The sequence below is a fragment of the Prionailurus viverrinus genome, chromosome A1 (genome assembly GCF_022837055.1).
Source record: "Prionailurus viverrinus isolate Anna chromosome A1, UM_Priviv_1.0, whole genome shotgun sequence".
Taxonomy (NCBI): domain Eukaryota; kingdom Metazoa; phylum Chordata; class Mammalia; order Carnivora; family Felidae; genus Prionailurus; species Prionailurus viverrinus.
Genome location: NC_062561.1, coordinates 85,387,501 through 85,414,762, shown reverse-complemented (window position 1 = coordinate 85,414,762; position 27,262 = coordinate 85,387,501). Strand labels below are relative to the sequence as shown.

The window sequence follows — 27,262 nt, the reverse complement described above, 5'->3', positions numbered from 1 at the left end:
GCCAAAGCTGGCCGCTTAACCAACTGAGCCACCCAGGTGCACCGAGATCAGTCACGGGTCTTATAGGTCTCCCTTTATATGTTAGAGCACATTTATCTCTAGCTGCTTTCAGAATATTCTCTTTATCCTTGTATTTTGCCAGTTTCACTATTATATGTCATGCAGAAGATCGATTCAAGTTACGTCTGAAGGGAGTTCTCTGTGCCTCTTGGATTTCCATGCCTTTTTCCTTCCCCAGTTCAGGGAAGTTCTCAGCTATTATTTCTTCAAGTACGCCTTCAGCACCTTTCCCTCTCTCTTCCTCCTCTGGAATACCAATTATGCGTATATTATTTCTCTTTAGTGCATCACTTAGTTCTTTAATTTTCCCCTCATACTCCTGGTTGTTTTTATCTCTTTTTTCCTCAGCTTCTTATTTTTCAATAATTTTATCTTCTAGTTCACCTATTCTCTCCTCTGCCTCTTCAATCTGAGCTGTGGTTGTCTCCATTTTATTTTGCAGCTCATTGATAGCATTTGTTAGCTCCTCCTGGCTGTTCCTTAGTCCCTGGATCTCTGTAGCAATAGCTTCTCTGCTGTCCTTTATACTGTTTTCAAGCCCAGCGATTAATTTTATGACTATTATTCTAAATTCACTTTCTGTTATATTGTTTAAATCGTTTTTTATCAGTTCATTAGCTGTCATTATTTCCGGGACTTTTTTTGAGGGGAATTCTTCCGTTTGGTCATTTTGGATAGTCCCTGGAGTGGTGTGGAACTGTGGGGCACTTCCCCTGTGCTGTCTTGAATAACTTGCATTGGTGGGCGGGGGCCACAGTCAGACCTGATGTCTGCCCCCAGCCCACAGCTGGGGCCACAGACTGGTGTGTGCCTTCTCTTCCCCTCTCCTAGTGGCAGAATTCACTGTGGAGTGGCATGGCCTGTCCGGGCTCCTTGCACACTGCCAGACTTGTGGTGCTGGGGAACTGGCATATTAGCTGGGGTGGATCAGCAAGGTGCACGGGGGTGGGAGGGTCAGGCTCAGCTCGCTTTTCCTTCGGAGATCCACTTCGGGAGGGGCCCTGCAGCACCAGGAGGGAGTCAGGCCCACTGGAGGGATGGATCCCCAGAAGCACAGCATTGGGTGTTTGGGAGGTGCAAGCAAGTTCCCTGACAGGAACTGGTTCCATTTGGGATTTTGGCTGGGGGATGGGCGAGGGCGATGGCACTGGTGAGCACCTTTGCTCACCCTCCAAGCTGAGCTCTGTCATCAGGGGCTCAACGACTCTCCCTCCCGTTGTTTTCCACCCCTCCTGCTCTCAGAGCAGAGCTATTGGCTTATAACCTTCTAGATGTCAAGTCCCGCTTGCTGTCAGAACACACTCTGTCCGACCCCTCCGCTTTTGCAAGCCAGACTAAGGGGCTCTGCTTGGCTGGCGGGCTGCCTCTCCACCCAGGCTCCCTCTTCCCAATCCGTGTAGCACGCACCGCCTGGCCGCCCTTCCTACCCTCTTCCGTGGTCCTCTCATCTGCGCTTGGCTCTGCGGACTCCGTTCTGCTAGTCTTCTGGTGGTTTTCTGGGTTATTTTGGCAGGTGTAGGTGGAATGTAAGTGATCAGCAGGACGCTTGGTGAGCTCAGCGTCCTCCTGCACCGCCATCTTCCCAGGATCCCAAGAACTAGTATTTATTCTCATTGATATAATGATATAATTTATATAATAAATGCAATCATTTATTCACTCAATTATTTATTAAATGAATCTTTACTGAACACCTTCTCGGGATGGAGACAGCGCAAGTCCCAGCACCCGCTGCCCCTGGGCCACAGTCTGATCTGTTCTATTTTTTAAAACTTTATGTCATTTACTTATGCTCCAATCTTTATTATTTCCTTTCTGCTGTTGGTTTTAGGTTTTGTTTGTTGTTCATTCTCTAGCTCATTTAGATGTAAGGTTTGTTTGTTTGAGATTTTTCTAATTTCTTGAGGTTGGCTGATATTTCTCTAAATTTTCCTCTTAGAACTGCTTTTGGTGCATCTCAGAGGTTTTGGACCATTGTGTTTATATTTTTATGTGTGTCCATGTACTTTTTAATTTATTCTTTGATTTCCAAATTGGCCCATTCATTATTTAGTAGCATGTTTTGTAATCTTCACGTATTTATCACTCTTCTTTTTGTGTGAAGTCTTTCACAGTTTTTCTCTTGTGGTTGTCTTCTAGCCTCATAACATTCTGGTTTAAAAAGATGCATGGTATGGCTTCAGTCTTCTTGAATTTATTGAGATATTTTATAGGATATGTGATCTATTCTTGAAAATGCCTTGTGTGCACCTGAAAATAATATGCATTGTGCTCTTTTAGTATGGAATGTTCTGAATATATATGTTAAATTTTTCTATTCCAGTGTGTCATTTAAAGCCATTACTTCTTGGTTGATTTTTTTTAAATTTTAGATGATCTGTCCATTGTTGTAACTGAGATGTTAAATTCCCCTACTGTTATTTTGTTATCAATTAGTTATTTTTATTTGTTATTAACTGCTTTCTGTATTTAGATGCTTCACTTTTGGATGCAAAAATATTTACAATTATAAGTATCTCCTTGTTGGATTGTCTATTTTATTTTATGTAGTGACCTTATTTTTTTTTCTTACAGTCTGTTTTAAAGTCTATTATGTCATACATGCATTGCTACTCTGGCCTTCTTTTGACATACATTTGCATCATAGATATTTCTTCATCCAATGACCTTCAATTCACAGGTGTCTTTAGGTCTAAACGTGGTCTCTTGTAGGCATCATATATATGGGTCTTCTTTTCTTAACCATTTTGTAACTCTATAATTCTATGTTTTTTTATTGGAGCATTTAGTCCATTTACATTAAAGTAATTATGTATTTATTGTTATTTTCGTATGTTTTGTTGTTCTTGAAGATTTTCTCTGATCTTTTTTTGTCTCTTTCACGTTTTGCTGATGTTTTATGATATACATGGATTCCTTTGTCCTTAATATTTGCATATTGATAAGTATCTATTGAAATATGGTTGCCATTAGGATTGTATAGAATCACTTCTGCATATAGCAGTCTATATTACGTTGATATTCACTTAAGTTTGAACACAATGTTTACCCCTCCTCCACATTTCAGGTATATGTTGTTATATTTTATGTCCTTTTATTTTGTGAGTTCATTGGTTAATTTTTTAGAGAAATGTTTATTTTTACTGATTTTTTTTGTTTCCTACCTATATACTTTCACTTTTGGTCTCTCCTGTCCACTGATAGAGATACTTTTCGTATTTCCTTCAGGACTGGTTTAATGGTCATGAAGTCCCTTAGTATTTGTTTATATGGAAAACTATTCATCTATACTTCTATTTTCTATAATGGCCTTACTGGATAGAGTATTCTTGGTTGTACATTTTGGCCATTGAACATTTTGAATATATTATTCCACTCCCTTGTGACTTGGAAAATTTATTTTGAAAAATATCCCGCTAGCATGATGGGTTTTCCCTTGAAAGTTACTGTTTTCCTTTGTGTTGTTGCTTTAAATTTATTCCTTTATCACTGTATTTTTCCAGTTTAATTATGGTATGTCTTATTATGGGTCTGCTTTTGTTGATTTTGATGGAAGTTCTCTGTGCCTCCTGGATCTGGATATGTGTTTCTTTCTTCAGATTAGGGATGTTTTCAGTTATTATTACTTCATATAAAATTTCTGCCCTCTTGGGGCACCTGGGTGGCTCAGTCAGTTGAGATCTGACTTCTACTCAGGTCATGATCTCATAGTTCATGGGTTCGAGCCCCACATCAGGCTCTGTGCTGATAGTTTAGAGCCTGGAGCCTGTTTCAGATTCTGTGTCTCCCTCTCTCTGCTCCTACCCTTTTCATGCTGTGTCTCTCTCTGTCTTAAGAATAAATAAACATTTTTTTTAATTTCTTCCCTCTTTTCCCTCTTCTGTCCTTCTGGGATTCCCATAATACAAATGTCATTATATTTGATGAAGTCACTGAATTACCTAAGTCTATTCTACTGGTCGTGGATCTTGTCAATGGTTTGGAATGGCTGGTCATGGTGGCTGAGTACTGCAAGGTGAGAACAGGGTACCCAGAGGCTGTGCAGGTCACACAAGACTTTACCAAAATTTTCCCTTATCCTATGACCAAGTCTAGCAGGATGGGAGTGAGAGAACCTTCAGGAGAACTCTTGGTTGTGGCACAGTGTTAGCACAAAGGTAGCAAGTGTCTATGAAGCTCATCTATCTGCAGATAGACAAATATTTATGGTAAGGGATGATGGAGCAAAATGGCACCTGCCTATTCCCTCCATTTTGTAGAAGTCCCTCAACAGACTCTGAATCCAGTAGAAAAGATGTTGCTCCTGTTTGTCCTCAGTGTTGTGTAAGCTGCTGTTTTTATGTTGCCTCTCAGAGAAGGCTGCTGTCTCATCAAGAATGGAGACTCAGCTATTGCTTGCCTTCCAGGCTCACCTAGTGTTGAGTCAGCTGACATTTGAAATTCCAGGCTCCAAGTACCACTGGTTACCCAAACACAATTCAGCCTTTCAGTTTTCAAAGCCAAACTTTGTGGGAATTAGTCTTTCCCGTGTGAGCTTCCTGGTGCAAGAGCTTATTTCCCTGCTCTCTTAATGCATTCATTCCCCTACCTCTTGCAGGCAGCTTCCCTCCACCTTTTTGACTTTCCTAACCTTTCAGATGAAGCTTGTTCTCTGTATTTAGTTGTGGAGTTTATTCTTCTAGGTTTGAGACACTCTTCAGTTTATTGATTTATATGTGGATGGTATCTATTTGTAAATGTGGGACAGAGTGGGTTTCAGTTCCACCTACTCAGTTATCTTCCTAAAACAATCCAAAATATATATTTTTAAGACTGTAGTGGGATACTAAGAAAGACACTACATAATGATAAAGAAAACAATACAATAAGAGGATGTAATAATTGCAAATATCTATGCACCTAACATGTGTGTACCAAGGTACATAAAGAAATTGTTAATACTCATAAATAAAGAAAATTACAGTAACAAAATAATAGCAGAGGACATTAAGAGCTAACTTACATCAATGCAAAAACAAAATCAACAGGGAAAAAGTGGCTTTGAATGAGACATTGGAACAGATGGACCTAACAGATGTATGTAGAATATTCCATCCAAAAGAAGAGAACACACACTCTTTAAGTACATATAGAACATTTTCAATAATATATCATATGTTAGTCCACAAAATAAGTCTCAATAATTTTAATAAGATTGGAGTTATATCAGGAAACATTTCCAAAACAGTGATATGAAACTAGAATGCAAGCACAAGAAAAAAATCTGGAAATATAATAAATATATTAACGCTTAATAACATGCATTAAACAATGAATTGATCATCCAAGAATTCAAAATCAAAGTAAAAATTCTTGGATTCTAAATAAACTAAAAAACACAGCAATCCAAACTATTTTTGTTACAGCAAAAGCTGTTGTAAGAGGCATGATTGTAGAAATATAGGCATACTTCAAGAAACTTAGAAAAATCTCAAATATACAACCTAACACTATACACCTACAGGAGCTAGAAAAATAAGAATAAGCAAAGTACAACCCAGTAGAAGTTAGAACTTGATAAATATTAAGTAGAAATAAATTAAAGCTAAAATAACACAACTATACAAAAAAAAAACACAAACACACACAACAGAACAGGTAAGTAACAGGAGTGTAGTTTTTTGAAAAGATTAAATTAATAAAACTTTAGTGAGACTCACTAGAAAAAAGAGAGAAGAGTCAAAGAAATAAAATCAGAAATAAAGTAGAATAGGGGCGCCTGTGTGGGTCAGATCGGTTGAGTGTCCAACTTCAGGTCAGGTCATGATCTCGCAGTCTGTGAGTTTGAGCCCCACGTCAAGCTTTGTGCTGACAGCTCAGAGCCTGGAGCCTGCTTCAGATTCTCTGTCTCCCTCTCTCTGCCCCTCCCCCACTCATGCTCTGTCTCTGTCAAAAACAAATAAACATTAACAAAATTAAAAGAAAGAAATATTAGGAGAAATAACTGACAATACATAAATACAAAGGAGTATGACAATTTTATGAAAAATTGTATTCCAACAAATTGGACAACATAAAATAAATAGATAAATTAATAGAAATGGATTCCTGCTAAAAGTGAATCAGGAAGGAATTGAAAATTTGAACAGACCAATTATCAGCAATGAAACTAAATCAATAACCAATACACTCTCGATAAACAAATGTCCAGTACCTGGTGAATTAAGAGTGGAATGCTATCAAACGTTTAAGGAACAGTTAATACTTATTCTTCTCAAACAATTATGAAAGTTTAAAAAGAAAGTACAACTTCCAAATTCATTCTACAAAGACAGCATTTCCTGATTTAAAAACAACAACAACAAAAAAAAAACATGAAACTACAAAACTTCAGGCCAATCTCTCTGGTGACCATAGATGCATAGATGAAAAATTCTCAAGAAAATATTAGTAAATTGAATCTTTAAAAAAAATTAGTGTTCATTTTTGAGAAAGAAAGAGATAGAGCTTGAATGGGTGAGGGGTAGAGAAAGAGGAATACACTGAATCCAAAGCAGGCTCCAGGCTCTGAGCTGTCAGCACAGAGTCAAACATGGGACTGGAATCCATGGATCATGAGATCATGACCTGAGCTGAAATCAAATGCTTAACTGACTGAGCCACCCAGGTGCCCCAGCAAACTGAATCTAACAGCACATTAATAAAAAACCTCATTCACCAAAACCAAGTGAGATGTATTCCTCAGATTCAAGAATGGTATAATGTTTACAAGTCAATAAATGTGATACATTACATTAAGAAGAGAAAGAAAAATCATATGGTCATCTCAATATATGCATGAAAGCATTATTCAAACTACAAAACTGATTTATGAAAGATACTCTCAAGAAAGTAGGTTTAGGGGCACCTGGATGGTTCAGTCAGTTAAGCTCTCAAATTCAGCTCAGGCCATGATCTCTTGGTTTGTGAGTTCAAACTTGGGGTTTTCTCTCCCTCTCTCTGCTCCTCCCCCATTTACTCTGAATGAATGAATGGATGGATGAATGAATGAATGAATGAATGAATAAATAAATAAATAAATAAAGTTTAAAAAGAAAGTAGGTATAGAGGGAACATTCCTCAACATATTATGAAAAAGCCACAACTAACATCATACTCAATGGTGAAAATCTGACAGCTTTTTCTCTAAGACCGGGAAAATGATAAGGATATTCTGTCTGGATACTTTCATTCAATGTAGCTCAGGAGGTACTAGGTGCAGCAATCAGGCAAGAAAAATGAATAAAAGCCATCCAAACTCATAAAAATGAAGTAAAAATTTACTCTTTGCAGAGGACATGATACTACATATAAAAATCCCTAAAGTCTCCAGCAAAAATCTGTACGAGAACAGATTTAGTAAATTTTCAGGATAAAAGTCAATATACAAAAATGATTGCCTTATTATTCATTAATAATAAAGTAGCAGAAACAGAAATGAGAAAATACTCCCATTTACATTTGCACCAAAAATAATAGAATACCTGGGAATAAACTTAACAAAGCAGGTGAAAGACCTGTACTATAAAACTGTATTTCCCTGGTGAAGAGTGACATTGTGCATCTTTCCATGTGTCTGTTGGTCATCTGGATATATTCTTTGGAAAAGTGTCTATTCATGTCTTCTGCCCATTTCTTCACTGGATGACTTTATTTTTCAGGTGTGGAGTTTGGTGAGTTCTTTATAGATTTTAGACACTAGCACTTTATCCGCTATGTCATTTGCAAATATCTTTTCCCTTTCTGTCTGTTTGCCTTTAGTTTTGTTGGTTGATTCCTTTGCAGTGCAGAAGCTTTTTATCTTCATGAGGTCCCAATAGTTCATTTTTGCTTTTAATTCCCTTGTCTTTGGAGAAGTGTCAAGTAAGAAATTGCTGTGGCTGAGGTCAAAGAGGGTATTTCCTGCTTTTTTCCTCCAGGGTTTTGATGGTTTCCTGTCTCATGTTCAGGTCCTTCATCCATTTTGAGTTTATTTTTTGTGAATAGTGTAAGAAAGTGGTCTAGTTTCATTCTTCTGCATGTTGCTGTCCAGTTCCCCAGCACCATTTGTTAAAGAGACTTTTTTCCACTGGATCCTCTTTCCTGCTTTGTCAAAGATTAGTTGGCCATACAAATCAAAACTACAATGAGATATCACCTCATGCCAGTCAGAGTGGCTAAAATGAACAAATCAGGAGACTATAGATGCTGGAGAGGATGTGGGGAAGGGGGAAGCCTCTTGCACTGCCGGTGGGAATGCAAACTGGTGCAGCCACTCTGAAAAACAATGTGGAGGTTCCTCAAAAAATTAAAAATAGAACTACCCTATGACCCAGCAACAGCACTGCTAGGAATCTACCCAAAGGATACAGGAGTGCTGATGCATAGGGGCACATGTACCAGAATGTTTATAGCAGCAATTTCAACAATAGCCAAATCATGGAAACAGCCTAAATGTCCATCAACTGACAGATGGATAAAGAAGATGCAGTTTATATATACAATTAAATACTACTTGACAATGAGAAAGAATGAAATCTGGCCTTTTGCAGCAACGTGGTTGGAACTGGGGGGTATTATGCTAAGTGAAATAAGCCAGGCAGATAAAGACAGATACCATATGTTTTCACTCATATATGGATCTTGAGAAACTTAACAGAAGACAATGAGGGAGGGGAAGGGAAAATAAAGTTACAGAGAGGGAGGGAAGCAATCCATAAGAGACACATAAGGACTGAGAACAAACTATAGGTAGATGGGAGGTGAGGGAGAGGGGAAAGTGGGTAATGGGCATGGAGGAGGGCACTTGTTGGGATGAACACTGGGTGTTGTATGGAAACCAATCTGACAATAAATTGTATTAAAAAAATAAAATTCAAAGTAAAAAATAAGTAAGTAAATAAATAATAAAACTAAAATATTGGTGAAAGAAATTGAAGATGACACAAATAAAATAAATTTCATGCTCATATATCGGAAGAATCAATGTTGTTAGAATGTCTACACTACTCAAATCATTCTACATATTTAATGCAACCCCTTTGCATTAGGGAACCATCAACTTAACATAGACTGATATATGCATAATATGTTGTGTATGAATGTAAGGTAACTTCAAATCAAAAGCCTGTAATAGATATGAAAAAATACACAGAAATAACAACAATGTGTGTATATATATATATATGTATATAAATAAGGTATTGTATATAATATATATATAAATTCATATAATATTTATATAAATACATATATTTATACATTGTTGATATATATATATATATATATATATACTTACAGAAATACAACAAATAATACTAAAATTTTTACAGAACCACAAAAGACCCCAAAATAGCTAGTTCTATACTGTTTTAATTGCTACAGCTTTGTAATATAATTTTAAGTCCAGAATCATGATGCTTCCTTCTTTGCTTTTCTTTTCAAGATTGCTTTGGGTATTTGGGGTCTTTTGTGATTCCAAACAAATTTAGGGTTGTTTGTTCTAGCTCTGTGTAAAATTCTGGTGGCATTTTTTATATGGATTGTATTAAATATGTAGATTGCTTTTGGTATTATAGATATTTTAGCAATATTTGTTCTTCCAATCCAAAACCATGGAATGTTTCTCCAGTTATTTGTGTGTTCTTCAATTTCTTTCATTAGCAGTCAGGGTACAGATCTTTTATTTCTTTAGTTAGGTTTTTTCCTGGGTATCTATTGAGTTCTGATGCAGCTGTAAATTAGATTGATTGATTTCTCTTTCTGGTACTTCATTATTAGAATAGAAATGCAATAAATTTCTGAACACTGATTTTGTATCCTGAAACTTTACTGAATCTATGTTTTAGTTGTAGCAATTTTTTGATGGAGTCTTTTGGATTCATTATATAGAGAATCATGTCATCTGCAAATAGTGAAAGTTTGACTTTTTCCTTGCTGATTTGGATGCCTTTTATTTATTTGGATTTTTTCATTGTTGAGACTCAGACTCCCCTATTATGATAAATAACAGTGTTGAGAGTGGAAACCCTGTCATGTTCCTAACCCTAGTGGAAAAGCTCTCAGTTTTCCCCCATTTACTATAAGTTGTTTTTTTTTAATATAGACTTTATTATGTTGAAGTATGTCTCCTGTAAATTTACTTTATTAAAGGTTTTTACATGAAGGTTTTACATGAGGGTTATTTTATAAAGATGTTGTACTTTATAAAATGCTTTTCTGCATCTATTGAAAGTATCATATGACCCCTATTCCTTTTTTAATTAATTTCATGTATCACATTGATAGATTTGAAAAAATAAACCACCTTTGCAATTCAGGAATAAATCCCACTTGATACTTATGAATGATTCCTTTAATACACTGTTGGCTTCAATTTGTTAGTAGATTTTTTTAAAGTTATTTATTTATTTATTTATTTATTTATCTTGAGAGAGAGAGAGAGAGAGAGAGAGAGAAAGGAGGGACAGATAGAGAAGGAGAAAGAATCCCAAGCAGGCTTTTCACTCTTAGCACAGAGCCTGATTAAACTCACAAATCATGAGATCATAACTGGAGCCAAATCGAGAGTTGGATGCTTAATTTATTGAGCATCTCATGTACCCCTTGATTTTCTAGCATTTTAGTGAAAAATTTTGCATCTATGTTCATCAGGGATATTGACCTGTAGTTCCCTTTTTTGGGAAGTCCTTACTGGTTGTGGTATCAGAGTAAAGATAGCCTCATAGAATGAATTTGGAAATTTTCCTTCCTTTTGTATTTTTTGGAGTAGATTGAGAATAACAGTATGAATTCTTTAATTGTTTGGTACAGTTCTCATGTAAAGCCATCTGGTCCTGGCCTTTTGTTTGCCTTTTTTGATTACTGATTCAATTTCTTTGGTTGTCAGCCTGTTCAAGTTTCCTATTTATTCCTGTTTTGGTAGTTTATATTTTTTTCTAGGAATTTATCCATTTTGTGGATGTGGTCCATTTTTTGGCATATAGTTGTTCATAATATTCTCTTATAATTGTTTGCATTTCTGTGGCATTGGTTATTTATACTATCTTATTAGAAATATTATTCACTTGCATCTTTTTTTCTTTTTCTATAAGTTTGGATAGGTATTTATCAATTTTATTAACATTTTCAAAATAAACAACTCCTGGTTTCATTGATGTCTCCTATTGTTTCTTTTTGTTTTTTCTTTTATTTTGTTTTTGTTTTTTGTTTTTCTTTATATTTTTGCTTTAGTTTTTATATCATTTATTTCTGTTCTAATATTTATTATTTCCCTTCTACTGGCTTTAAGCTTTGTTTGTTCTTTTACTTGCTCCAATAGGTGTAATGTTATATTTGAGATTTTTCTTGCTTCTTGACTTTGGACTGTATTGCTATTTACTTCCCTCTTTTGCCTGCTTTTGCTGCATCTCACAGGTAGGTATTGGACCACAGTATTTCCATTTTAATTTGTTCCCATGTATTTTTTTCACTTCAACTTTGATTTCCTGGTTGACCCATTAATTGTTTATTAGCATGTTGTTTAATCTTCATGTATTTTTGGTCTTTCTATTTTTTTTTCTTGTGGTTGATTTCAAGTTCCATAGGCTTGTGTTGAGAAAATACTCATGTTTTGACCTCAATGTTTTTGTACATGCTGAGGCCTGATTGCTGACTTAACATGTGATCTATTCTGGAGAACGCCCAATGTATACTTGAAAAGGATGTTTCTTTTTATTTCTGAAAATGTTTGTTAAGTCCATCTAGTCCAATGTGCTTTTGAAATCAATATTTTGTTGTTGATATTTTGTATAGATGATCTCCCCATTGACGTTTTTGGGGAGTTAATGTCCTTATTATTGTATTATTATCAGCTAGTTTATTTATGTTCATTTTGAATTGTTTTACATATTTGGGTGCTCTATGTTGGGTGCATAAACATCTACAATTTTTACATCTTTTTATATATCCCCTTTATTATGCCATAGTGCCCTTCATCACCTCTTGTTACAGATTTGGTTTAAAATCTAATTTCTCTGCTATAATTATTGCTACTCTGGCGTTCTTTTGGTGGTCATTTGCAAGATACATGTTTCTCCATCCTCTCACTTTATTTTTTTTAATGAAATTTATTCTCAAATCTGTGTCAATAAAACACCCAGTGGTCATCCAAACAGGTGCCCTCCTTAATGCCCATCAACCACTTTCCCCTCCTTCCCAACCTCCATCAAACCTCAGTTAATTCTCAGTTTTTAAGAGTCTCTTATGGTTTGCTTCCTTCCCTCTCTGTAACTTTTTTTTCCCCTTCCCCTCATCCATGGTCTTCTGTTAACTTTCTCAGTATACACATAAGAGTAAAAACATATGGTATCTGTTTTTCTCAGTATGACTTATTACATAGCATAACACTCTCCAGTTCCATCCACGTTGCTACAAAGGGCCATATTTCATTCTTTCTCATTGCCAAGTAGTATTCCATTGTATATATAAACCACAACTTCTTTATCCATTCATCAGTTGATGGACATTTAGGCTCTTTCCATAATTTGGCTATTGTTGAAAGTGCTGCTATAAACATTGGGGTACAAGTGTCCCTATGCATCAGCACTCCTGTATCCCCTGGGTAAATTCCTAGCAGTACTATCTCTGGGTCATAGGGTAGATCTATTTTTAATGTTTTGAGGAACATCCACACTGTTTTCCAGAGCAGCTGCACCAGTTTGCATTCCCACCAACAGTGTAAGAGGGTTCCCGTTTCTCTACATCCTCGCCAACATCTGTAGTCTTTTGATTTGTTCATTTTAGCCACTCTGACTGGCATGAGGTGGTATCTGAGGGTGTTTTTGATTTGTATTTCCCTGATGAGGAGCGATGTTGAGCATCTTTTCATGTGCCTGTCGGCCATCTGGATGTCTTCTTTAGAGAAGTGTCTATTCATGTTTTCTGCCCATTTATTCATTGGATTATTTGTTGTTTGGGTGTGGGGTTTGGTGAGTTCTTTATACATTTTGGACACTAGCCCTTTGTTTAATATGTCATTTGCAAATATCTTTTCCCATTCCATCGATTGCCCTTTAGTTTTGTTGATTGTTTCCTTTGCAGTTCAGAAGCATTTTATCTTGATGAGGTCCCAATACTTCATTTTTGCTTTTAATTCCCTTGCCTTTGGGGATGTGTCAAGTAAGAAATTGCTGCAGCTGAAGTCAGTTTTTCCTACTTTCTCCTCTAGTGTTTTGATGGTTTCCTGTCTCACATTCAGGTCCTTCATCCATTGTGAGTTTCTTTTTGTGAATGGTGTAAGAATTGGTCCAGTTTACTTCTGTTTCTGTCCAGTTCTCCCAGCACCGTTTATTTTTTTATTTTTTTATTTTTTTTTTACATTTGTTCATTTTTTTAATAGAGAGGCAGAGTGTGAGTGGCAGAGGGGAAGGGAGAGAGGGAGACGCAGAATCCGAAGCAGGCTTCAGGCAGAGAACTGACAGCACAGAGCCCGACATGGAGCTTGAACTCATGGACCATGAGATCATGACCTGAGCCAAAGTTGGACGCCTAACCAATTAAGCCACCCATGTACCCCTCCCAGCACCATTTCTTACAGAGACTGTTTTTTCTCCATTGGATATTCTTTGCTGCTTTGTCAAAGATTAGTTGGCCATACCTTTGTGGGTCCAATTTTGGAGTCTCTATTCTATTCCATTGGTCTATGTGTCTGTTTTTTGTGTCAATACCATGCTGTCTTGATGATTACAGCTTTGTAATAGAGGCTAAAGTCTGGGATTGTGATGCCTCCTGCTTTGGTCTTCTTCTTCAATATTACTTTGGCTCTTCAGGGTCTTTTGTGGTTTCATATAAATTTTGGGCTTTCTTGTTCTACTTTGAGAAGAATGCTGGTTCAAGGTTGATTGGGATTGCATTGAATGTGTAGATAGCTTTGGGTAGTATTGACTTTTTAACAATATTTATTTTTCCAATCCATGAGCATGGGATGTTTTTCCATTTCTTTGTATCTTCTTCAATTTCCTTCATAAGCTTTCTATAGTTTTTAGCATACAGATAATTAAAATCTTTGATTCAGTTTATTCCTAGGTATTTTATGATTCTTGATGCCATTGTGAATGGGATCAGTTTCTTTATTTGTATTTCTGTTACTTCTTTATTGGTGTCTGGAAATGCAAAGGATTACTGTACATTAGTTTTGTACCCTGCAACTTTGTTTAATTCATGTTTCTGTTCTAGCTGAATTTTAGTGGAGTCTATCGCGTTGTCCGTGTATAATATGTCATCTGAAAAAAGTGAAAGCTAGACTTCATCTTTGCCAATTTTGATACTTTTGATTTCCTTTTGTTGTCTGCTGATGCTAGAACTTCCAAATTATGTTAAACAAGAGCGGTGAGAGTGGACATGCCTGTCGTGTTCCTGATCTCAGGGGGAAAGCTCTGTTTTTCCCCATTAATATGATATTAACTGTGCGCTTTTCATAAATTGCTTTTATAATGTTTAAGTATGTTCCTTCTATCCCGACTTTCTCGCGGATTTTTTATTGAGAAAGGATGCTAAATTTTCTCAAAAATTTTTTTTCTGCATTGATAGGATCATATGGTTCTTATCTTTTCTTTTATTAATGTGATGTATCACATTGATTGATTTGTGAACGTTGAATCAGCCCTGAAGCCAAGGAATAAATCCCACTTGATCATGGTGAATAATTCTTTTTATATGCTGTTGAATTTGATTTGCTTGTATATTGTTGAGAATTTTTGCATCCATATTCATCAGGGATATTGACCTGTAGTTCTCTTTTTTGCTGGGCCTCTGTCTGGTTTGGGAATCAAAGTAATGCTGGCTTCATGTAATGATTCTGGCAGTTTTCCTTCCCTTTCTATGTTTTGGAACAGCTTGAGAAGGATAGGTATTATCTCTGCTTTAAATGTCTGGTAGAATTCCCCAGGGAAGCCACGTGGTCCTAGACTCTTATTTGTTGGGATATTTTTGATAACTTATTCAATTAATTCACTGGTTTTGGGTTTGTTCAAGTTTTCTGTTTCTTCCTGTTTGAGTTTTGATAGTGTGTGGTGCTTAGGAATTTGCCCATTTCTTCCAGGTTGCCCAGTTTGTTGGCATATAGATTTTCATAGTATTCCCTGATAATTGCTTGTATTTCTGAGGGATTGGTTGTGATAATTCTATTTCATTCATGATTTTATCTATTTCAGTCCTCTCCCTTTTCTTTTTGAGAAGCCTAGCTAGAGGTTTATCAATTTTCTTTATTTAAAAAAAACACAGTTCTTACTTTCATTGATCTGCTCTACAGTTTTTTTTTAGATTCTATATTGTTTATTTCTGTTCTGATCTTTATTATTTCTCTTCTTCTGCTGGGTTTTCAGTGTCTTTGCTGTCCTTCATCTCTTTCCTTTATGTGTGCTGTTAAATTTTATATTTAGGATTTTTCCTGTTTCTTAAGATAGGCCTGGATTGCAATGTATTTTCCTCTCAAGACTGCCTTCGCTGCATCCCAAAGCATTTGTATTGTTGTATTTCCATTTTTATTTGTTTCCATATATATATATCTATATATTTTTAATTTCTTCTCTAATTTCCTGGTTGACCACTTCATTTTTTAGTAGGATGGTCTTTAACAACCATGCTTTTGGAGTTTTTCCTGACTTTTTCCTTTGGTTGATTTCAAGTTTCATTGTGGTCTGAAAGTGTGCAAGGTATGATCTCAATTATTTTATACTTATTAAGGGCTGTTTTGTGACCAAGTATGTGATCTATCTTGGAGAATATTCCATGTGCATTCAAGAGGAAAGTATCTTCTGTTGATTTGGGATGCAGAGTTCTAAATATATCTGTCAAGTCCATCTGATACAATATATCATTCAGGGCCCTTGTTTCTTTATTGATCCTGTGTATAGATGGCCTATCCATTGATGTAAGTGGGGTATTAAATTCCCCTGCAAGTAACACATTCTTATCGATAAGATTGCTTATGTTTGTGATTAAATGTTTTGTATATATGGTGGCTCCCATATTCGGCACATAGACATTTATAATTGTTAGCTCTTCCTCATGGATAGACCTGTAATTATTATATAATGCCCTTCTTCATCTCTTGTTATAGCCTTTAATGTAAAGTCTAGTTTGTCTGATATATGTGTGGCTACTCCATCTTTCTTTTGAGTTCCAGTAGCATGATAGATGGTTCTCCATCCTGTCACTTTCAATCTGAAGGTGTCTTCAGGTCTAAAATGAGTCTCTTGTAGACAACAACTATATTGGTCTTTTTTTTTTAATCCATTCTGATACCCTATGTCTTTTGGTTGGAGCATTTAGTCCATTTACATTCAGTGTTATTATAGAAAGATATGTGTTTAGAGTCATTGTGATATCTGTAGGTTTCATACTTGTAGTGATGTCTCTGGTATTTTGTGGTCCTTGCCACATTTCGCTCACAAAGTACCCTTAGGATCTCTTGTAGGGCTGGTTTAGTGGTTATGAATTCCTTCAGTCTTTGTTTGGGAAACCTTTATCTTCCCTTCTATTATGAATGACAAACTTGCTGGATAAAGGGTTCTTATCTGCATATTTTTTCTGTTCATCACATTGAAGATTTCCTGCCATTCCTTTCTGGCCTGCCAAGTTTCAGTACATAAGGCAGCTACCACCCTTATGTGCTACCTTTGTAAGTTAGGGCCCGTTTATCCCTAGCTGTTTTCAGAATTCTCTATTTATCCTTGTATTTTGCCAGTTTCACTATGTTATCTTGTGCAGAAGATCAATTCATGTCTGAAGGGAGTTCTCTCTGCCTTTTGGATTCCAATGCCTGTTTCCTTCCCCAAATCAGGGAAGTTCTCAGCTATGTTTTGTTCAAGTATACCTTCAGCCCCTTTCTCTCTCTCTTTTTTGTCTGGAATTCCTATGATAGGGATATTGTTCTGTTTGAGTATATCACTTAGTTCTCTAATTCTCCCCTCATACTCCTGGATTTTTTTATCTCTCTTTTTCTCAGCTTCCTCTTTTTCCATAATTTTATCTTCTAATTCATCTATCATCAACTCTGCCTCTTAAATCTGTGCTATGGGCACCTCCATTTTATTTTGCACCTCATTTATAGCATTTTTAAGTTCCTCATAACTATTTCTTAGTCCCTTGATCTCTGTAGCAATAGATTCTCTGTTGTCCTCTATGCTTTTTTGAAGCCCAGTGATTAATTTTATGACTATTATTCTAAATTCTTATTCTGTTATATTGCTTAAATTGGTTTTGATAAATTCGTTAGCTGTCACTACTTCTTGGATTTTCTTTTGAGGAGAATTCTTCCGTTTTGTCATTTTGGGTAATCCCTGTGGTATTTCCAAATTGCAGGGCACTTCCCTTGTGCTGTCTGGAGAAACTTGTGTTGGTGGGCAGGGCCACAGTGAGACCCGATGTCTGCCCCCAGCCCACAGCTGGGGCCACAGTCAGACTAGTTTGTACCTTATCTTCTCCTCTCCTATGGGCAGGACTCACTGTGGAGTGGTGTGGCCCCTATCTGGGCTGCTTGAACACTACCAGGCTTGTGATGCTGCTTCTATGGGATCTGCCAAAGGCATATTTGCCAGGGTGCATCCACAAAGTGCACAGGGGTGGGAGGGGCAGGCTTAACTAGCTTTGCCATGTGTGGTCTCCTGAGGGAGGGGCCCTGTAGCACTGGGAGAGAAGCAGACCCATTGGTGAGATGGAGCCACAGAAGCACAGTGTTGGACCTTTGTGCGGTGCAAGCAAGTTTTGTGATGGGAACTGGTTCCTTTTGGCATTTCTGGGGAATGGGAGAGAGTAATGGTGTTTACCAGTACCTTTGTTCCCCTGCTGAGCTCTGTCCTTCAGGGACTCAACCCGTCTCCCTCCCAGCATCCTTTCACCCTTCCCATTCTCGAGAGCAGAGATGTTAATTCCAGATGTTAAGTCCCACTAGCTGTCAGAACTCAGAGTTTGACCCCTCTGCTTTTGCAAGCCAGAGTTCAGGGGCTCTGCCTTGCCCAGTCAGCTGCCCCTGCACCTCCCTGGCTCCCTCCTGCCAGTCCGTGTAGCACACACCGCCTGTCCGCCCTTCCTACCCTCTTCCATGGGCCTCTTTTCTATGCTTGCCTGCGAGAGTCCATTCTGCTAGTTTTCTGGCAGTTTCCTGGGTTATTTAGGCAGATGTGGGTGGAATCTAAGCAATCAGCAGGACGAGGTGAGCCCAGCGTCCTTCTAGGCCACCATCTTCCCATCCTGTCACTTTCAATCTTCAGTTATCTTTTGGTCTAAAATGAGTTTCTTATAGGAAGCTTATAGATCTCTCTCTCTCTCTCTCTCTCTCTGTCACACACACACTCTCTCCATTCTGACATCCTATGTCTTTGGATTGGAGCATTTAGTTTATATACATTCAGGACAATTTTCATAGATACGTATTTATTATCTCATTATTTAATTTGTTATTGTCTTGGAGATTTTCTATGCTCCTGTCTTGTTTTTGTCTTTTTTTTTTTTTTGGTCTTTCCTTTCCACTCAAAGCACCCCTTTAATATTTCATGTATGTCTGGTTTAAAGGTCACAAACTCTTTTAATTTTTGTTTCTTTGTTGGTTGTTTTGTTTTGTTTTTGACTGGGAAACTCTTTTTCTTTCTATTCTGTATAATAGCCTTTCTTGACAGAGTATTGTTGGTTACAGATTTTTTCCCATTTGCCCATTGATATATCATGCCACTCCCTTCTAGCTTGCCAAGTTTCTGTTTAGAAATCTCCAGTTAGCCTTTTTGGTCTTCATTTGTAAATTAATGGCTTATTTTCTCTTGGTACTTTTAAGAATTCTTCTTTATCAGTGTATTTTGCAAACGTGATTACAATATGGCTTGGTGTTTTGTTTCTTTTGTTGATTTTGATGGGAGTCTCTGTGCCTCCTGGATTTGGATGTTTGTTTCCTTTTTTGGATTAGGGAAGTTTTTACTTATGACTTCCTCAAATAACTTTTTTGCCCCCTTTTCTTTCTCTTTTTCTTCTATGTCTCTTAAAATACAAATGTTACAACATTTGATGTAGTCACTCAGTTCACTAAGTCTGTTCTTGTGTTCCATTCTTCTTCTTTCTCTCTTTTGTTCAGCTTCATTATTTTCCATTATTTTATATTCTATATCCTTTATTTTTTCATCTGCTTTTCCCATTCTGTGTTCATTGAATCCAGTCAGGTTTGAATCTCATTTATTGCAGTGTTTGTTTCTCACTGATTTTTTTTTAATTTTTTTAACTCTGCAGTAAGGGCCTCCTTGAAATCTTCCATTCTTTTCTCAAGCCCAGCTAGCATCCTTAGTATTGTTGCTTTAAATTTTCCATTAGGCACATTACTTATATTTCTTTCTATTATATCCATGGACGTGAAATGTTCTTGTTCTTTCTTATGAGATAAATTTCACTGTCTTGGCATTTTTTCTAGGTCTTTATGTTCTTATGTGTGTTAGGAAAGCCTGTGATATTTTGTTCTCATGAAAATAATGGGTTTATGAAGAAGAGGTCATATAGTGTCCCAGGCTTGGCACTTCAGGGAGTGTCTCTGATGTGTGCTGGGTGTACTATGCTGGTGTGTTTTGGCTGCTCTGTCTTTCAGTCCAGCAATCTACAGAGGCCCTCCTTGCCTACAGTGCACAGTGTTTTCTCTTTGGCTAGAGTGTGTTGAGTTTTAACTAGGTGTTCTCTGGTCTGCTTGTTAAATGAGATATAATGTTACTTCCAATAAAATTGAAGCCTTGCAGAATTCTCTGGTTGGGAGACTTGGTGTGGGTGTGGTTTCTACTGGTCTTCTGCAGAAGTGGCCCACCTGTCCTTCTGAGGAAATTGAACATGAAAGACACTATTGGCAGAGTACAGATGTATGGGATCTGGTGTAAGCTGATTTGTGTCAGAGTTGTGGTACCAAGGTTATTTTGTGTTTATCCTGAGATGTGGGTGAGAGAAATATTTCCAGTCATCTTCTTTTATTCCCAGAGTGGGTTCTTCATGCTTATCACTCTCAGGAAAGCACCCCATGGAAAGAAAACATCCTGTGTGTCCAAGGCACCCCAAATCACTCCCTTCATGCTGTCTTCCTCCAGGCTGTTGCCCTGCCTTTTATCCAGGAGTACTGCAACACTCCCCATGCTTTATCCCAGCAAAGCCAACTGACTTCAAAACTCCAGGATCTAGGGATTTGGTGTGTGGAGGGGCCTGTGCAGACTTCCTGGGGAGGCTCTCACTGACCTGAGACTGCACTGAACCTTGACCAAGAAAGGAAGTCTCACCAGAATTCAGGGACATGGGACTCGGACTAAGCAGTCTAGGCAGCCAGAGTGGGAGTTGCACTGCCCCTATAAGGTGGTTTTACATTTATGCTGAGGGATGGGGGAGAAAAATGGCACTGGAAAGCTTTGTTGTCCCTCGAGAGGAGGCTCTGTGAATGTTACCTTTCACAGATGTGTTCCAAGAAGATCCAATAATCTCCACGTGTGTGCCTCAGGCTTTCTTCAGATCACATCTGCTTCCAGGATGTTTGTCTGCCTTCTCTCCAGAAGGAGGGCTATACCCCCATGGCTTTATCTCAGTCAAGGCTGCTGAACCTTAAAACTCCAGTCATTAAGCCCCATTGGTTGCAAAAACTTGCAAAAGTTAACTTCTCTAATTTTTTCAGCCAATGACTGGGAAGTGTTCTCATTATGTGTTCCCCTGTATGATCGTGTCTCTCTCATCTTTCTTTAGATCAAGCCCCCCCCCTTCTGTAGCACTATGATTCATATTTCCCCCAAACTTTGTTTGCACTTCCTACCTTCATCAATGTGGCCTCTTCTCTCCCCCTACTGTGGGGTTTGTACTGTCAGTCTGAAGGTTTATTTCTTGGATATTCAGAATGATTTGATAATTATCTAGTTGTGTTCAAGGGAGAAGACAAGGCTAGGGTCTTCCTGCTACACTACTTAGTTTCCTCAAGATCACTGAATTTTATAACTCCTGGAGTTAGAACCCACCAAATTTTAAAGCTTTTGGAGTTAAGCTTTGTTGATTTTCAACGTTTATTTATTTTTGGGACAGAGAGAGACAGAGCATGAACAGGGGAGGAGCAGAGAGAGAGGGAGACACAGAATCGGAAACAGGCTCCAGGCTCTGAGCCATCAGCCCAGAGCCTGACGCGGGGCTCGAACTCACGGACGGTGAGATCGTGACCTGGCTGAAGTCGGATGCTTAACCGACTGCGCCACCCAGGCGCCCCTGATTTTCAAAACCAGACATCATGGGAATGAATTTTACCTGTGAAGGTCCCAGTTTTCAGGAGCTTCAGGTGTGGGTCTTATTCTTTCACATCTCTATGCTTGTGATGTCCCTTTTGTTTTTGGTTAGTTGGGCTTGAGTTTAATTTACAACCACATCTCTTCCTCTTTTACACTCTTCAATTGGCCTTCTCTCTCTCTCTTTTTTAAGTTTATGTTTTATTTATTTTGAGAGACAGAGATAGAAAGCATTTGGGAGAGTGGCAGAGAAAAAGGAAGACATAATCCCAAGCAGGCTCCACATTGTCAGCACATAGCCTGTTGAGGAGCTCAAACTCATGAACTGTGAGTTCATGACAGGAGCCAAAAAACAAGAGTAGGGCATTTAACTGACCAAGCCACCCAGGCAATCCCATCTGGCCTTCTCTATTTAATTATGTGTGGATGATCTATTCTGATAGTCTTCAGACTGTTTTCAGAGTTCATTGGATAGGTGCATTTGTTGCCTCATTATGTCTGTGGGTATTCTCCTAATCTGTCATCTTCCATCAAATCTCTCTCTTAGGAATGTTTGAACTTGAAATAGAAACAAGCTTAAAAACCATAGTAATGCATGTAAATTTAATATTCACTGGTTAAGATAAATCTATAGACAAGTATAGACTACTGTAATACTATAACAGTGGTGTGAAATTCATTTTTAAATTTACTATAAAATTTAATTAAAAAAAGTAATAAGAAGAATAACTGAAAGCATGTTATTGGATACACAATATAAAAATATGTAAATTGTGACATCAATAATATAAAGTGTAGAAATGAGTCAAATTATAGTTTTCATTTGCAATTAAAGTAAGTTGTTATCGACTTAAAACAGATAGTTATAACTATATAAAGTTTTACTTAAGTTTTATGATAACCATGAAGAAAGTATCTCTAGAATGTACACAATATAACAAGAAAACAAATCAGTGCATCATTTCCCAGAATCAACAAATTATAAAAGAAGGCAGCAAGAGAGAAAAAGAGTGACAAATTATCTAAAAGACAGATGAAAAACACTTAAAAAATGACAATAACAATTTCATAGATATTAATGATTATTTTAAACCAAATAGATTAAACTCTCAAATGAAAAGGCAGAATGACTCAAAGTATTAAAATAAAAAATAAAATAGGATATGCTGTCTACAAGACACACATAGGCTGAAACTAAAGTGATGGCAAAAGATATTTGTACAAATGATAACCAAAGGAGAGCAAGAATGTGTATTTATACTAGACATAATAAACTTTATTTGAAGAAACTGACATGAAATGAAAAAAGGTCATTATGTAATAATAATAAGTTCATGAGAAAGATATAAACATTATAAATATGTTTGCACCTCAAATAGGAGCATCTAATGTATAAGTAAACATTGACTTGAAGGAGAAATAAATAACAAAACAAGTAATAGGAAAATTAAGTATCTCATTTTTAATAATGGATAGAAGAACCAAGAGAAAAATTAGTAAGGAAACAGAAGATTTTAACATACTATAGGAAAAAAAAAAATAAGCCTAGTAGATGTATACAAGTAATTATTCCCAAAAGCAGTAGAACATACATTTCTCATAAGTGTTTATGGAACACTTTAAAGGATATATCATGTTTTAAGTGACAAGAAAAACAACATTCTTTAAAACTATGAGAATATTGAAATCATACCAAGTATATTTTCCAAACACGGTGATGTCGCTAGATATCAATAACAGACAGGAAACAAAATATATATATATATATATATATATATATATATACAAATAAAATAACACACTTCTGAACAAGTGAGTCAAAGAAGAAATCAAAATTGAAGTTAGTAAATAACAACAAAAAAACAAAAACAAGGAAAACACGAGACACCAAAAGTTACATGATGCAACAATAGCAGTACAATGATGGAATTTTATTAATCTTACATAAAAAAATATTTAAAATAAGCTAAACTTACAGCTGAAAGGTTTAGAAAAGTAGAAAAAAAATAAGGCCAAAGCTATAGAAAGAAGGGGACAATAAGATTAGAGCAGAAAAGAACAAAATGAAAACTGAAATACAATAGAAAAACATTAATGAAACTAAAAGTTGGCTTTTTGAAAAGATAAACAAAATTGGAAAGCCCTTAGTTAAACTAGGTATGAAAAAGATGACTCAAATTATTAAAATTATAAATGAAAGACACTACAACTGATGCCACAGTGATACAAAGAATTTTAAGAGATTACTATAAATGATTACAAGCCAACATATAGGGTAATTTAAAAGAAATGGATACATTTCTGGAAACAAGAAATCTACCAAGAATCAAGAGAAAGTGGAAAATTTGCATGGGCTAATAATGAGTGAGAAGATTGACCCAACAATTTAAAATCTCCCAACAAAACAAATCCCAGAACCAGATGGCTTCACTGGTCACTTTTCCCAAGTATTTAAAGAAGAATTAACAGTAGTCCATCTCAAAGTTTTCTAAGAAATAGAATAAAGGGGACACTTCCAAATTTAGATTAAAAGTTCATCATTAATCACATATAAAAGCCAAACAAAGACACTACAACAAAAGAAAACTACAGATCAATATTCTTGATTAATATAGACATAAGAATCCTCAACAAAACACTAGCAAACTCAATGTAACAGTACGTTAAAAGGAACATACAACATGAACAGCTCACTTGGGATATTTACTACTGCAGTGCATGAATGGTTCAACCTATCCAAGTCAATTAATTCCATCAGTTAAGAATCCAAATCAATCAATTAACATATGTTAAACGAATAAAGAATAAAAATAATTACATCATCTCAATAAATGCAGAAAAATTATTTGACAAAATTCAATACCCTTTCATGATAAAAACTCATCAATTTAGGAATAGAAAAAAAATATCTCACCAAAATATAGGTGATATATGAAAAATCCACAGTGAACATCATACTTAATGGTGAAAAACTTTTCCTTTAATATCAGGAACTACTCTCTCTGTCAAATAATAATAATAATAATAATAATAATAATAATTTTTAAAAAGGGGCACCTGGGTGGCTCAGTTGGTTAAGCTTCTGACTTTTGATTTTGGCTCAGGTCATGATCTCACAGTCGTGACCTTGAACCCTGAATGGTACTTTGTGCTGGGCATAGAACCTGCTTGATTCTCTTTCACTCTCTCTGCCTGTCCCCAACTCACACCCTGTCTCTGTCTGTCTCTCTCAAAATGAATGAATGAATGAATGAATAAAAATAAAATAAATAAAATAAGATCAGGAACTAGGAAAAGAAAATCCTCACTCTCACTACTTCTATTCAATATAGGTCTGCAAGTTTTAGACCAGGCAATTAGTCAAGAAATGGAATAATAGGGGCGCCTGGGTGGCTTGGTCGGTTAAGCGTCCGACTTTGGCTCCGGTCATGATCTCACGGTCCGTGAGTTCGAGCCCCGCGTCAGGCTCTGTGCTGACAGCTCAGAGGCTGGAGCCTGTTTCAGATTCTGTGTCTCCCTCTCTCTCTGCCCCTCCCCTGTTCATGCTCTGTCTCTCTCTGTCTCAAAAATAAGTAAACGTTAAAAAAAAAAAAGAAACAGAATAATACTCATTCGAATCAGAAGAGAAGTTATTTCTGGTTGTAACTGACAATATATTATATGTGCAAAGCTTTAAAAACCATTAAAAAGTGAAATAGAGTAAAAAAAAATAAGCAAATTTTCAGATTGAAAAATCAAAACTTAAAACTCAGTTGCGTTTCTAAAACTAACAAGTTATACAAAAAGGAAATTAAAGAGGAGGGGCCAACATGATGGAGAAGTAGGAGAAACCAATGTTCCCTCATCTCTCAAACAAAGTAGTGTTGAGACCAAAGGAGTTTGAACTGTAAGAGTCCAGGAAGCAAAGTGACAGAGTCACTTCCAGGGACCCACTGGGACAACCTGACAGGCCACCTATGGGTGGGTGATTGTGAACTGAGAGAGATCAAACAAATGGAGGGGAGGGACCCCTTCTACAGAGAGACAAAGGGAAGAGAAAGAGAGGCTGGGGAATATAGGACTGTATCTGGACAAGAGAAAAACAAGCGACCAATAAAGAGAAAGATTCAATCTCTAACTGCAGTGCTTTCTCTGGACTCAGCCTGGCTGCCCTGTTCACATACCTGGAGAGGTGGGGAGCCAGCCCCAGGCTCAGTAACTAGCTTAGAGGTGCAGTCCACAGTAGGAGAAAGGGATCCCCTCCCTGGAGTGTTGTGGGAAGAAGGTATAGATCAGCTCAAAGGAGTGAAACTTCCTGAACCGGGGCAGAGTGGTAACCTTAAAGACATCAGAGTTGAAGTCCCAGCGGAGCGCCAGCAACACATGGGAGTCAGAAGAGTGTGATAAGCCACACATTCTCTGCACTATGAGGCTGTGGGGCATCTCTTACTCAGAACCAGGATGCACGGAGTGGGAATCTCTAAGACATCAGGGTTTAAATCCAAGCCAAGCACCAGGGAGGCATGGGAGTCAGAAGAGGGGGGCAAATTGCCTCGTTTACACCCATGGCACAGTGAGGACAGCTTGAACAGAGTGGTTTAGGACACCTGGTCTATGGAGGAGAGACAGGGTTGTCACCATTTTTCTCACCATCACCAACAAGGTGGGGTGTCAGGGAATGGACAAAGTGCCCACAGTGGAGGCAGTACCCACCTACACCAAACCATGCCCCTCCACACTTGGTAACTGCATATCTTCAAGAGCAGGATTGACGCTGAGAAATTAGACAGCCCCTCCTCCAGACCAGCACTGTTACATTGCCTGATTTAATTCTTGGACAATTCTTATTGTATAGATACATTCTTCCTTACTTTTCTCCTTATCTCTTCTCTCCTCTTGTCTGGTTACTCTGATTGTTGGTTTGTTTAAACAGACATATTTAATCCATTCTCTTGATACATGTTCTAAACCTCCTTCTTTATTCTCCTTTCTCTTTCTCTGGAATAAGCCGTATAGTTTCTCAGTCTGGTCAATTTTTATTTTATTTTATTTTCTCCTGCCCCTGTCATTTCTCTCTTTGTATAGGATAAGGCCTCTTCCATCAGCACTGCATCATCAATGTTGTTTGCTTATAGCTGGTGTTTCTGTTTTTTTTTAATGTTTGTTTATGTGTGTGTGTGTTTGTGTTTGCTTTTTTATTTTCTGTTTTTTGTTTGTTTGTTTTCCTATCCAGGGCTACTTCAATGAACAAATCAAAGCACATCTGGTGGAGGGACCAAAACATCACTATGAGTAGGGAGATAAAGTAATCAAATTCAAAATAACAGAGATCAAGTAACACTCTCCAAAATCACCTCCTGTAGGGCCAGTCCCTGGACAGTGTATGGCCCCTCTTTAATATAGTAGTGCTTGCAGGTGCAAAGCACATAACAAGCTTTTAAAACACATAAGGGACAGAAGACTAGCCAAAATTATTAAAAGGAAAAATTTTCCTAAAGAGAAATTCCAGGAAGAAATGACAGCTAAAGAATTGATCAAAACAGATACAGATAATATATCATTAAAGTCCTCTGTAATTACCACATTCTTATCAATAAGATTGCTTATTTTTGTGATGAATCGTTTTATATATTTGGGTTCTCCCAAATTAGGTCCACAAACATTTATAATTGTTAGCTTTTCTTGATGGATAGACCCCGTAATTATGATATAATTCTCTTCATCTCCTGTTACAACCTTTAAAATCTAGTTTGTCTGATACAAATATGGCTACTAAAGCTTTCTTTTGACTTTCAATAGCATGATATATGGTTCTCCTTCCCCTCATTTTCAATCTGAAGGTGTCCTCATGTCTAAAATGGGTCTCTTGTAGGCAGCAAATACATGGGTCTTATTTTTTTTATTATTATTCATTCTGTTACCCTATGTATTTTGATAGAAGCATACAGTCCATTTACATTCAATGCTATTATTGA

At 37.0% G+C, this 27,262-nt stretch overlaps 1 protein-coding gene across 1 annotated transcript in view; it reads left to right on the top strand.

Annotated features, from left to right (window-relative positions):
• The first annotated feature begins 1,188 nt into the window (after positions 1–1,188).
• The window catches only part of LOC125163884 (olfactory receptor 2M5-like), a 47,598-nt gene continuing 21,524 nt past the window's right edge, over positions 1,189–27,262 (top strand). Inside the window, exon 1 of the mRNA XM_047856145.1 lies at positions 1,189–1,210. Coding sequence (XP_047712101.1) covers positions 1,189–1,210 — 22 coding nt within the window. The remainder of the gene's footprint in view (positions 1,211–27,262) is intronic.